General features: G+C 38.1%; 1 protein-coding gene across 4 annotated transcripts in view; it reads left to right on the forward strand.

Moving 5' to 3' along the window:
- Nucleotides 1-13,786, forward strand: part of palld (palladin, cytoskeletal associated protein) — an 82,890-nt gene that overhangs the window by 36,327 nt on the left and 32,777 nt on the right. For 2 of the 4 annotated variants that reach the window (XM_084431518.1, XM_084431520.1), the window contains exons 4-11: nucleotides 3,286-3,352; nucleotides 4,778-4,895; nucleotides 5,386-5,454; nucleotides 6,516-6,657; nucleotides 7,336-7,359; nucleotides 8,466-8,585; nucleotides 10,298-10,679; nucleotides 13,436-13,471. In XM_084431518.1, the coding sequence (XP_084287644.1) occupies nucleotides 3,286-3,352; nucleotides 4,778-4,895; nucleotides 5,386-5,454; nucleotides 6,516-6,657; nucleotides 7,336-7,359; nucleotides 8,466-8,585; nucleotides 10,298-10,679; nucleotides 13,436-13,471 (958 nt within the window). The remainder of the gene's footprint in view (nucleotides 1-3,285; nucleotides 3,353-4,777; nucleotides 4,896-5,385; nucleotides 5,455-6,515; nucleotides 6,658-7,335; nucleotides 7,360-8,465; nucleotides 8,586-10,297; nucleotides 10,680-13,435; nucleotides 13,472-13,786) is intronic. The other 2 variants (XM_084431519.1, XM_084431521.1) reach the window with 1 other exon arrangement.

A 13,786-nucleotide genomic window follows, 5' to 3' on the forward strand; every position in this document is an offset into this window, starting at 1 on the left:
TCGCAAAATTATTTTATTGATCAGTGCTAATAAAATATGTAAAAATCCTTTAAAAAAATCTACATTTACTTGAAATTCTTCTTTTCTTTTTTAAGCATAAGACTTACAATTGTTAAAGGCATAGTTCTGTCATCATTTACTTACCCTCATGTTGTTCCAAACCTGTATGAATTTCTCTCTTCTGCTGAACACAAAAGAATATATTTTGAAGAATGTTGGTAATCAAACAGTTGAATGGACCCCATTGACTTCATAATGTGAAAAAAAATACTATGGAAGTCAATGGGGCCCATCAACTGTTTGGTTACCAACATTCTTCAAAATATCTTCTTTTGTGTTTATACAGGAATCTCAGCTGGAGAAATTCATACAGGTTCGGAACAACTTGAGGGTGAGTAAATGATGAGAGAATTTTCATATTTGGGTGAACTATCCTTTTAATGAAGTTTATGCTTCAATTTGTTAACAGGTTTTAATTCAAGATATAATGCCTGATAGTCTAAAATAATTATCTTACACAATTTTTTATTTTGTACTGAAAAATTTGTTCCACATTTCACATTCATACAATTTCATTAAAATGAAAACATAAATAATGACTTACTATACCACAAAGTAATTATATTTTACACGTTAAATTATGTTTATTAGTATTGTGGTGCGATCACATTAGCAGCATTTTGGAGAAATTGCATGGACACTTTAAAAGTGCTTCTGTGTTAAAAATCTAGGTCTGGAGCCATGCCACAGTATGTGTGCATGTTTGTCCTCACATGGCCTTTAACCCTTTGACCTTAGACCTCAGCTGATAGGTTAACCGGCCCTGACTGTGTATTATCTAATAGCCCCTAATTCACCCAGTGACATAAAAGTTCATATTACTCCACCCAGAGCACACGGCAGGTTGTTTGGGTATGAACTGACCATAAATAATTCCCAAGGCTGTTAGGCTGTTTGTCCCATTAAGAATTTACAGGTCACACAGAAGTCACTTTCAAAACAAGCAGCTGTCTGTTGGTCAACGCTGTTAATTCACGTGACCAATTCAAACACGTGCAGAATCTGCGTGGGGAACTTTTTCACCCTTACACGAAACTCTCATTCTTATGGTTTCTTATTGAAATGACTATTTTGCCAACACAAATTTGCTGAGGTACTCTGTACTTTAACAGTAGTCAAGTCACCTTTATTTATATAGTGCTTTATACACTCACCTAAAGGATTATTAGGAACACCATACTAATACTGTGTTTGACCCCCTTTCGCCTTCAGAACTCCCTTAATTCTACGTGGCATTGATTCAACAAGGTGCTGAAAGCATTCTTTAGAAATGTTGGCCCATATTGATAGGATAGCATCTTGCAGTTGATGGAGATTTGTGGGATGCACATCCAGGGCACGAAGCTCCCGTTCCACCACATCCCAAAGATGCTCTATTGGGTTGAGATCTGGTGACTGTGGGGGCCATTTTAGTACAGTGAACTCATTGTCATGTTCAAGAAACCAATTTGAAATGATTCGAGCTTTGTGACATGGTGCATTATCCTGCTGAAAGTAGCCATCAGAGGATGGGTACATGGTGGTCATAAAGGGATGGACATGGTCAGAAACAATGCTCAGGTAGGCCGTGGCATTTAAACGATGCCCAACTGGCACTAAGGGGCCTAAAGTGTGCCAAGAAAACATCCCCCACACCATTACACCACCACCACCAGCCTGCACAGTGGTAACAAGGCAGGATGGATCCATGTTCTCATTCTGTTTACGCCAAATTCTGACTCTACCATCTGAATGTCTCAACAGAAATCGAGACTCATCAGACCAGGCAACATTTTTCCAGTCTTCAACTGTCCAATTTTGGTGAGCTCGTGCAAATTGTAGCCTCTTTTTCCTATTTGTAGTGGAGATGAGTGGTACCCGGTGGGGTCTTCTGCTGTTGTAGGCCCTCCGCCTCAAGGTTGTGCGTGTTGTGGCTACACAAATGCTTTGCTGCATACCTCGGTTGTAACGAGTGGTTATTTCAGTCAAAGTTGCTCTTCTATCAGCTTGAATCAGTCGGCCCATTCTCCTCTGACCTCTAGCATCAACAAGGCATTTTCGCCCACAGGACTGCCGCATTCTGGATGTTTTTCCCTTTTCACACCATTCTTTGTAAACCCTAGAAATGGTTGTGCATGAAAATCCCAGTAACTGAGCAGATTGTGAAATACTCAGACCGGCCCGTCTGGCACCAACAACCATGCCACGCTCGAAATGGCTTAAATCACCTTTCTTTCCCATTCTGACATTCAGTTTGGAGTTCAGGAGATTGTCTTGACCAGGACCACACCCCTAAATGCATTGAAGCAACTGCCATGTGATTGGTTGATTAGATAATTGCATTAATGAGAAATTGAACAGGTGTTCCTAATAATCCTTTAGGTGAGTGTACAATATGATTGTTTCAAAGCAGCTTTACAGTGATAACAGGAAAATGATTCAATGATGCAAACAGAATTCAATTCTGCTGTAAAGCATCTCTAAAAAGACAACAGTTTCATTATTCAGCTGAAATCAGATCAGTTCTATGTTGGTTCAGGTCAGTTCAATAACTGTGTAATTTTCATCAATTATGTAACGAGTTCAATTCAGCTATAAAGAAGGTCTGCAGAAAACAGTGATGTCATCATCCAGCGCAGTTCAGTTCTCATCTGATAGTGTCAGTGCGGTCAAATCAATAATATTGCTGAATATTTAGAGCCAGATTTACTAACAGTAAATGTGTATACTGTCAGGATTTACCAAAGGTGAAAAATGAGCGCTGAAAAGACGTGGACAGGGTTATTTTTGCGGCTGACCTTATTGCATATGCATTTGAAGGAGTTTACATTTCAGATGCAAAATTTATTGGAGGAGAGTAATTAAATGAATAATGCAAGGTGATTTACTAAGGTTTGCACTAGTCAATGTACTGGTATTTGCAGCATTATTTGCCCAAAAAAGCAAGACGTTAATTTGCCCTGTTTAGTAAATCTGGCCCTAAGTGTCCTCAACTAATAAGTGACAGTGGCTAGGAAACCAAACTCCATCGGTGACAGAAATAGAGAAGAAAACCTTGGGAGAAACCAGACTCAGTTCTCCTCTGGGTAGCACTGGCTAGAACATGGTGTGGTTTTCACAAGTCAGATTGTGGATTAATATCATTCAGCAAAATGAAGGCAGCCTGCAGCCGAACATGTTTCAGACCAGGAATTGCAATGGTTTTTTTTTTTTTTTCATTTTCTTAATGTATTTCTCTCTATAAAGGTGTTTCCTCCTCAGACTCAGAAGGTGAAGGATCCGTGTCGAAGTCTAGGTCTGGAGCCATGCCACAGTATGTGTGTTTCAGCATGTTCTTCCTTGCATGACCTTCAACCCTTTGACTCAGACCTCAGCTGACAGCTTTACTGTCCTCGACTATGTATTATCTAATAGCCCCTAATTCACCCAGTGACATAACGGTTCATATTACTCCACCGCGAAGAACATGGTAGGATCTTTGGGTTTAAACTGACCTTAAATAATAGCCAAGGCTGTTAAACTGCCAATAATCCATTAATCAAGAATTTAGGAATCGTGTTGTCTAACCTTATTTCTTTGTGACATTGCTTGAACTCTCTTCAGTCACCTCTGAACTCATCTGCTCATTTCTCTTCCTGTCCTCTCTTGCCTCTGCTGGCCTCTCAGTCTTCCCCTTCTGTTTACACAAATTATTAAGCGCTTGGCTCTGGTTGCCTCTGACATCATCACAGCCATTTGGGATTACGCTCTCATTGGCACCAAAGTCATTTATAAGGTGCAAACTGCATAGTGAAAATTCATACAGTGTGGAGTGGATATTACTTCACCGTGTGTGTAAGTTGGTGCGTGTTAGAGAGCAATTATTCTGTTAACTTTTCTTAACTTACATTTTACATTCTATATATTTGCTGTTGGAAACCTAATGTTTTGAAAGTCAGACAAACACTGTTAGACTTTAAATGAACCTGTAAAGGCTGATTATATGTGGATATAGCATTAGATGATCATTCTCAAAGTAGACATCTATTCATCAGCACCAGTATTATTTATATCATTGAAATACTATTATAGTATTTATTACGGTAATGTTTTTATTTACATTTTAGTTAAAGTTTTAAACTTCTGTTGTGTTTTAGTAGTTTTTTGTCTGTATAGTTTTTATTCAGTTGTCGGTTTAGTTATTTTAGTAAATCAGTATTTAGTACATCAAGTTAAGCTCAAAGAAAATGAGAAATGTTTCCTTGGCAAGTAGCTGAAATAAGATACGTTTAAGTTATTTATATTTTGTTTTATTATAGTTAACAGTTATTTTATTTCAAGTAACTAAACTTTTTATGGTTTTAGTTTTAGTTACCTATAATAACCCTGACCAACACTGGAACAAATTCTGACCACTGACCTATTCTGAGGCAAATACAACCCAGCTGTTTGAGTATTTTTGCCCCAAAATTCCGGTACCTCTTTAACTGGGTCACATATAATGAACTGTAACTTTATGTGAAGAAATGTTAATAGACTGTGATGGAGCAAAAAGATTGATTCGCTTGTCATAGCTTTAGAAAATGTCTTCAACTTTCAGCCAGGATGACTCAAAGCATGAATATTGCAAGATGTGAGAGGTGTCCTTTACTTTATATCTTGATGTTTTTTTTTAATTATGACTTTGTTTTAGTTTTGCTGATATGTTCTCTCAGGTCTGAATGAGGTTTGTTTTAGTGTTGCTGATATGTTCTCTCAGGGCACAGAAGAAAACTAGCTCAGTTTCCTTGACGATTCACACATCATCACCAAAGAGCTCAGAGAGCCAACCTCACCGCTCCACGCTAGTCCAACCTCTTTCTGCTACACCACAGAGAGTAAGAAACACACACACACACACATACACAATTTTTGCGCTGAAACTGTTAAAAAGTGCTGCAAGTTCCATTGTGCCAAAGTCAATGAGCTTTTTGAATGGGTTTTTGGTTAAATGCCTGAAATAAGGTCTGTGGTTAACACAACCTCAAGATGTTTTCACGTTTTTAGTCTACAATAAAAAAATGTCAGTTATACCCCCCACTCATTAATTTTTCAAAGCTTTTATGTGTCTTGAACAAAATGGTTGCTAACAAGTGGCTACGGAGGTTTTCGGGGACATTAGAAGTCATCACGGTAGATTTGTCAGATTTAGCAAACTTCTATGGAAACTTTCACTGACTGCTATCTACTTCAATGACAGAGAAATGCACATGCTCAAATATGTCTGGAAGACTCATTAGGAATGACAACAGCAGATGGACTTATAAAAAACTCATACTCTCTGGAAAGATCCATTATAACCACACTTATTGTCTCTCTCTCCCTCAGGTCCAGAGTCCAGTTTCCTCACTTTATGCCAGTGATGCTCTTGTCAAAGCGCCCCCTAGCTTCACTAAGGTAATGACATGGCCACACTCACACACACTTTGTGTTTTCATGTTTTATGGGGACTTTCCATAGACACACTTTATATTCTAACTCTAGCCCTAACCTCACAGAAAACTTCCTGCATTTGTCAGGGGACATTGTGGGGACATTTAATCCACTGAATGTAGGGTTTACCAGGTGACACACACACACACACACACACACACACACACACACACACACACACACACATATCTATCTCTTTGAGAAATGGGTGAATTAATCATGGTATGACCTTTCCCAAATTATTCCAGGCCTCTTCGCTCTCTCTTTCTACGTGTGTGTGTGTGTGTGTGTGTGTGTGTGTGTGTGTGTGTGTGTGTGTGTGTGTGTGTGTGTGTGTGTGTGTGTGTGTGTGTGTGTGTGTGACTTTTTTGTGTGACTCATGTGATTCAGTGCTCTGAGCAGGCCTAGGCAGAGCTTCAGACTTCAATGCCAAATGCTATGTTTTCTCAATGTGCAAAATAATTTTCCACCTCCTTAAAGATAAAAGTTAGTTTTTTTTAGACCCCCATCATCCCACTCCATCTTTATTCCGAGAGACTTTAATCTTTCTAATGAGAAGGATGTGCCTTTTATAATACATTTTGAATCATCATCACAGTCCTAAACAAACAGGCACACAAATGAAATGGCTGTATATATTGACGTACTTCTTGACTTTAAATAAACCTATAACAACGTCAAGCATGCTAAACACATAACAAAGCATGCTACACACACATACACAAAGCTTCAAAGTGAGTGAACACACAACAGAAAGCAACTCTCACACACGTATAAACAAACTAGTCTCCGCCTTTTTACTTTTATGGGTTGCTGACAGCTTCTTACCTCTATGTCTGTTATGCCTGAAAGAGTATGTACAGTACATGGGAATGAAAGAGGTGCTGAAGAAAGAGCAGAATTAGTGGATTTACACCTTTTCATCTGTCACTTCAGTTTTTCCATTCATCTGTCTGTCCTCTCTCCCTGTGTTTACCTCTCAGTCTGTGTTTCCAGTGTTTAGCTGTGTTTCTCTTGTTCTGTAGATGTTGCAGGACGCGCAGGCATCTGAAGGTCAGGTGGTGGTACTGGAGTGCCGGGTGAGAGGTAGTCTTCCTCTGCGGGTCCAGTGGTTTCGAGAGGGCCGGGAGATCCAGGACTCCCCTGACTTCCGCATCCTGCAAAAGAGTAAGAGGAACTACTCAGGCAACCATTTAAAGGGACATTCAGTAGTTCTTTGCTATTGTTAGTATCGCTATTCTTTTTGTACTCTAAAAACCGATACCACAATGGTGTTAGACGCTGACTGCCATCAATCGACATAGATCAGAATGATCGCCTCTGTTTCTTATGTAAAACAAATTGCAAAAATTTGGTATATTACATAAAACATTGCGCATAAAGCACCGTTTCCATCCCGTGTGTTCAAGAGAAGAAAAAGTGTCACTTCCTGGGAAACTGTGCAAAGTATTAATAATAAAAATGGACGTTTCTGGAAGCAACTGGGGAGGCCACTGTAGCCCCTTTTTCGTACATAATAAATTACTTGTGTCTCAGAGCAAGCAGATGAAGCGCAGTATTTTATGAGTCATTGGTTCTTAAGAATGCACAGACAATAGTGAGTGATTCAAGCCATGTCTTTATTCCCACTGTGTCAACTTCTGCTATCAGGGAAGCGAAATTCCCCCTTTTGTGCTCTAGGGAAGAAAGCAAGTCATCTGGGTTTTGGAACAAAACGAAATTTCTATTCGAGTAACTATTTAAACTATTTTAGGAACTGTGTTTGGTTTATTGATGTACTGATATGTAGTCATTTGTGTTGGTTTTTGTTTTTCTCTCTCAATTCCCATATCCCTCTTTCATCAGAGCCAAGATCTGCAGCAGAACCCGGTGAGTGTTTTATATTTACTCCTGCTTCCACTTTCCCCTCTTTTCACTCCTTCATAAAACACTTTCCTTCAGATACATGTGTACATATGGATTTATCAAGATGATAATTCTCTTAGCCTTTCAGAAAGCTCTATGTTTATGACATGACATCATCGCTATGCATGCAATATGGCCTAAATATTGTGCGAAAATCTCTGAATAACAGAACAAATGAACGGCACAAATGTATATCAGCACCTGGGGTTAAACCTTTAATGAGTCACATACTTTCTCTGTACATGAGTATGGTTCACCTTCTTGCTCTAAGACTATTAACTCTCACCTCTATATTTGGGTGTGTCTCAATCTGCTCACTAGTTTATTATGACGTACACAGCCGGGGGTGGGTGGGGGGGGAGTCATTAATTCCTTGGCCTGTCTCATTGAAAACGGAATTTCTCAATAGAAATTCCCAGATTGCATAAAAATTTGCGAATATCAGCCACTCACTCCATACACTTATCAGAAATGTCGTAAAGTCATCAGAAAAGGGAAGTGAGCACATTTCATAATGCTTTTATTCATTTTAACAGCGAAAATGAATATGTATGATAAACAAATGAATGATTTATGAACCCTGTAACCTTAATGATGTTGTGGGTAATTGAGTCCCACAATGTGTAGGGGTCAATGCCCTTGCTATTGCCCAAAGTAGTATTCACAATTTACTGAATCACCTCATAAACAAGGAAAAGGAATGAGACACACAGTCTGTGTCTGCGGCAGCAGACTTCTCTCTGCTATTGAATCACCTCTGTAACCATCAATTACCTGTCTAGATTCACCACACCTGTCTATCTAATTGTCTAATACCGGTCTACATCCCTTCCTCATTACAAGCAATATTTATGTGATTCCCATGTTTCTGGAGATAGCATTGTTTGACTGCAAAAGATTGTGTTGTAAAACTGACCAGTTGCAGTAGCTTGTGCATTGAATTATCGGACTGTTGTTAAATTCATTGTAATAATTAAAATGTATGTGTGTAATTAAATCTATTTCTAATCGGATATTGCTTGTGATCTTGATGACTCTGTAATTGATGGCTTCTGTGATTGGTCTTGCAGAGGAAATCTGCACGTTGGTAATTGCAGAGGCGTTCCCTGAAGACGGAGGTTTATTCTGCTGCACTGCAACCAACCAATACGGCTCAGTTAACAGCACTGCACAACTCACTGTCACACCAGGTGCGTTTACACTGTATTTACAATGACTATATCCAAGATCAAAGTTCATGGCCATGTAAATATTTAAATATTTTAGTGAAACATGTCCATGTGAAAAGAAAAACAGTGATCAAACAGTCATATATAACAAATATCCATCTTATATACTGTTAATGTATACACTACCGGTCAAAAGTTTGGGGTCTGTAAGATTTTGTTATTGTTCTCATTATGTTCACCAAGGCTGCATATATTTAATCAATATAATAATAACAGTAATATTGGTAAATGTTATTGCAATTTTAAAAACTAATAATAATAATATATTATTGTGATGAATGAACAGAATTTTCTGTCTTCAGTGTCTCATGAACATTTAGAAATCATTCTAATATGCTGATTTGATGCTCGAGAAACATTTCTTATTATTATCAGTGTTAAAAACAGTTGTGCTGCTTAATATTTTTATGTAAACCATAATAATTTTGTTTTTAGGATTCTTTGATGAATATAAAGTTAAAAAGAACAGCAAAAGAACAGTATTAATTTAAAAAAGAAACTGTTTGCTTTACTGCCACTTTTGATCAATTTAATGCATCCTTATAGCCTTATATATATATATAAGTTACAGTATATATACATTTTTTGGGGGGGATTCTTTGATGAATATAAAGTTAAAAAGAACAGCAAAAGAACAGTATTAATTTAAAAAAGAAATTGTTTGCAACAGTCTAAGTTGTCTTTACTGCCACTTTTGATCAATTTAATGCATCCTTATATATATATATAAGTTATATTTTTTAAGCATAAATTAATTGCATAAATAAACAATTTAGTGATGTTTACACCATAAGAAAGAGTTTTGCACAAAATGAATGACTCCTGTTTATTCCCTGTGTCAATTATTCCTTTGTCTGAGTGTATTAAATATGACATTGTTTGAAAGGAGGCTAAGGGATAAACCTCTGAAAACAAATACAATTAACCAAAGTAAACAGCCACTTCATAGTTTCAACATTACAGCAACCTCTCATTTTAAGCAGTACATTTAAGTGATGTAACAGAGGAGTTGTAATGACTTAATGCATTTACAAAGCAGTAACAAAAAATACCGGCTCCAAAAAGGCATAACATCTCCATCAGTGATCTTTTGATGACATGTTATGGGGCCCAGTGTGGTACATCTTGAAAACATGTCAATTGCATGAGTTCAACCAGCCACGTCCCGTCTACATCACTCCCAAGATCTGAGTGTGGGGTGAGGAGTGAGGATGCAGTATGTGCTGATAGCTGTGTGTGTCACATAGCAAGGGCAGAAGAGGGATGAATGTTTATACTATGTGTACTCATATTTCCAGGAGTCCTCAAGCCTCAAGTTTACTATAGAGCCATTTAAGTAAACCTGAGACAATCTAAGACAGATTTCATGTCTAATAAAGGATTACATTTTAGCTGTGGATTAACTGTTGATCCCTTAAAGGTAGTTATTATAAGTTTGTTTGTTTTTTTTCCACTGTAGGTGTGTTTGTGTTTTGCAATCATTGTAAAAACTATTGTTCTACAGTGACAAAACCAGGAACTGATTTCCCTGGTTATTCAGACCCTTATTTCCTTCTTTATTCCACTGAAATGGATTGTGATGTGGGCCAACTGGATTTCAACACACTTAATTGGAAAAGAAATCTGTTCTCACCCTGTAATGAGCTGTATGTCTTGTCATCTTGTATCTCTAGTTGCAGAAGAGTTTCCCAGCAACGGTGTATCTGGGGACGAAAGTGTGTTTGAGGACAACCAATCATTCCCGCCTCCACCTCCTCCACCCACTGAGATTAGTTTGTTGGAAGTCCCACCCAAAACCCCACCGAGTGCTGAGGCCTTCCAGATCAACGAGCTGGACATCTGGCCCAGCATCACTGCATTGCCTGTTCAGGTCTCCACAGATAAAGAGCCTCATGAAAGTCTACCCAACAGACCTCTACAAAATGGTCAGACCTTAAACAAGCCACCAGACGAGAATCTACCATCACCTTCAAGTGCGAAGGAAACAGCGGCTCCACCTCCATCACCTTCAGCGGTTAAGGCTCCACCTCTCCCCACCAAACCCAAACCTAAACTGTGAGTACTGCAGCTGAATCTTGTGCATCATCACAGAATCTGATTTCACCAAGTACAACATGTTTGTGGATCCACATCTTTGTTGATTTTGGAACAACGTTTCAATCAACCAATCAGATTTGAGGGACAAGTTTACAGTTTATGTCAAGTTGAGGCTTAAAACCAGGGTTAGGTTATTCTACATCAGTGTTATTCACCTATCATTTCCCTCTGATTTTAGGGATAAGTTATGTTAAGTTAGGGATATGTTTAGGATGAAATTTTCAGACAGGAATGTTCCAGGATCAACAAAACATGCTGACCCACGCGTCTAACTCTGCAAAATCAAAAAGTTATTTGAGCTAATTTCTTCTCTTTAACTCCATTGTCTTGACAAGTTTTGGATTTTGAACTCAAGTTTATAAGTTTTCAAAAATTAAACTAAATATAATCCATTGTCTTGACTATTTTAAGTTGAGTTTACTCATGTTCAGTTGAGTTTACTCATGTTTTTAAGGCAGCAGGTGAACATTCGTTTCTAAGTTTAACCTTAAAAAGTTTTTCTTTTTTCTTTTTCAAATAAAAAAGTTATTTTAAATGGCAATATTACATTACAATATTACTGTTTAACTGCATTTTTGATCAAATAAGAGCATAAGAAAACATTACGATGTTATAGCATTGTTATATGACCATATGATTTTAGCTGTGCTGCCGTTACATTTACAAATTGACTCCTGTAGTGTGTTTATCAGATGCACAGTGAGTCATCCAGATATTTTGTCATGAATACTGCAAATCTGAGTTCATTTGACGTTTTACCATTTATTTGACATGCAGCTTTTGGCATATTTTGGCAATATTTCTTATAAATCCTACCAACATCAAACCTTAAAACATTATACTTTAAGTAAAATAAACAGATTCTGATTCTGATCAAAAGTGTTAACATTTACCAATGTTTCTGTGGTGATATACTACCCCAGCTGCCTACGTACTGTATGTCAGTAGGTGGTTTAATGGGAAAGCCCCACTTAGAGAACAAATGCATTCCGTCCCTTTATCACCATGTCAGAGGCTGGGCATTGCTGCGTGCCATAAATCACTGGGAGATGTGTGCGGTATGTGTTTGCATATGTGTTAGCAGTTGTGCTATGACTCCAGACAGATTTCAGAAGGATCTTTTGTATCAGATGTATCTCATACTGCACTCTCTTTTTATCATTTATCATGGGTTATAGTGAGCACTGATCTGACAGAGGATTTTGGTGTAATGTTCAATGCCTCAAGATAGTTGGCTGTAGATTACTCAGTAAGTGCAATTTGACTCTCACTAGCACTGTTCCAGTTTTTAAAGACAACATCCCTAAATTTAGGGTCAAGATAAGGTTAAGTGCACTGCCCAAGGGCACAACATTAACATGTGGGGAAAGCCAGTACTTACATGCCTGAAAATATTACCAGTGACCTTCCAAGTTATACCGGTCCTAACTTATGTGCTATGTACAGAGATCCTAAACCTGTGACTAAAACCAAAAATGCAGAAAATAAACATTTGTGACAATCTTATTATTTTCAATCTACTTAGGAAAACTTGTTTCCCCCATTACAGCGTGCGCTAGCGTGTCCTGAACACAGCAGTGAACACAACACGAGCCTTGATGTCCAATTCCCGAACAGATGACTCAAAATAGATTCTTTTTAATGAATCAGTCTAAAAGATTCTGGAAATAGCCTCGAACTCATACACACACAGAGTGCGTTTATGCTGGGCTGCTTTTCCATTGTTTTTCTTTGTAAACATGTGCCAGATGTGTTTCACCATTGCACTGGCGTTCTTTGCAGCCTCTGATTGAAGACATTCAGTTTTTCATTCCCTATCCTGATCAAGCTTTTAAACGCTAAAACCCGTTCTGTTCAGAATCACCCAGTCAGTGAATCATTCAGAGCTGCTGTTTAATACCTCACTGAATCACAAGTCTTTTTTCCCCCTTTTTTTGTTATACGAAACGAACCCGGAGCAGTGTGATGTTCTTCAGATCTGTGGACTTGTTTAAATGACAAATGTAATAAAGACAAATATTCACATGATAGCGATAATATATTCTAAAACTACATATTTGACAAAAACATCATTGTTTAACAGTGAGATTCAGTTGTAATGATGTAAACTGTGAAGTGGATGACATGTTGCAAACATAAGCAACATAACATTTACCATATTATTTAAAAGTTTTAGTTCACAGCTAAATTAAAAGAGCATTACATGAGCTTTTATTCTGGATATGATCAAAGGATGACATAAACGTGAACTGCAGCAACATAAAAGCAAAAGTGTCTCAGAGGGAGGGACTCTTTGTTGATTCTAGGCAGAGTCGGTCTTATATATAAATGTAGTTCAGCTCTGTAATCTTGTCTGGATTGTGTGTGGCATTGAAATATGTTTGTGTGTGTGAATGTGACATTAGGCTCTTGTGGTCATACCTTTACACAGGACTACTTATTTGTTTGAAAAGACTTTAAGGGCTGTTTGTCTCTGTGGCTATTAGCTGATTTCCGTTTAATTTAGATGCCTTTTCTTCTTTACAACCATGTGTGTGTTTAGTGGGTGGATGTTGGGATGTTGTAACATGTTAGTGTATACACAATAAATCATGTAAATGGCAAGCTTTGCATTGTGTACATGCTGTACTGGGAATACAGGGCAACATTTAGTCCTTGTGGTTTTTATTCGTGACTTTTCTCCATACATCTCCCCATCCGTTCTGTGATTCCAGATCAAATGAGCAAGCAGACGACCTCTCAAATGAAAGGTAAAACAAAGAATAGGTTGATGCAACCTGAGTGTGAATAACGCTTATGTGCGTGGGTTTGACAGGCATGTGTTAGCTATGAAAGGAAAATTGTTTCTAGTTGTGGACGAGGTCCAAGCTGAGGTTTAAATGGCATGCCGTTTGGCAAAACCCTGTCTTTGCTTGAGCTTCTGCAAATTGTTGCCTTAAAAAGCTGCTTCCCCAAAAGATTTTCCACCGTAACGTCACATATCAACCGCTAGAAACGACGCAACAGGGGAGCAGATAATGAGAACCTCCACCCCATCAAAAAAACACACACCATCCAACTGCTCT

This window comes from Rutilus rutilus (assembly GCF_951802725.1).
Source record: "Rutilus rutilus genome assembly, chromosome: 15".
Classification (NCBI taxonomy): Eukaryota; Metazoa; Chordata; class Actinopteri; order Cypriniformes; family Leuciscidae; genus Rutilus; species Rutilus rutilus.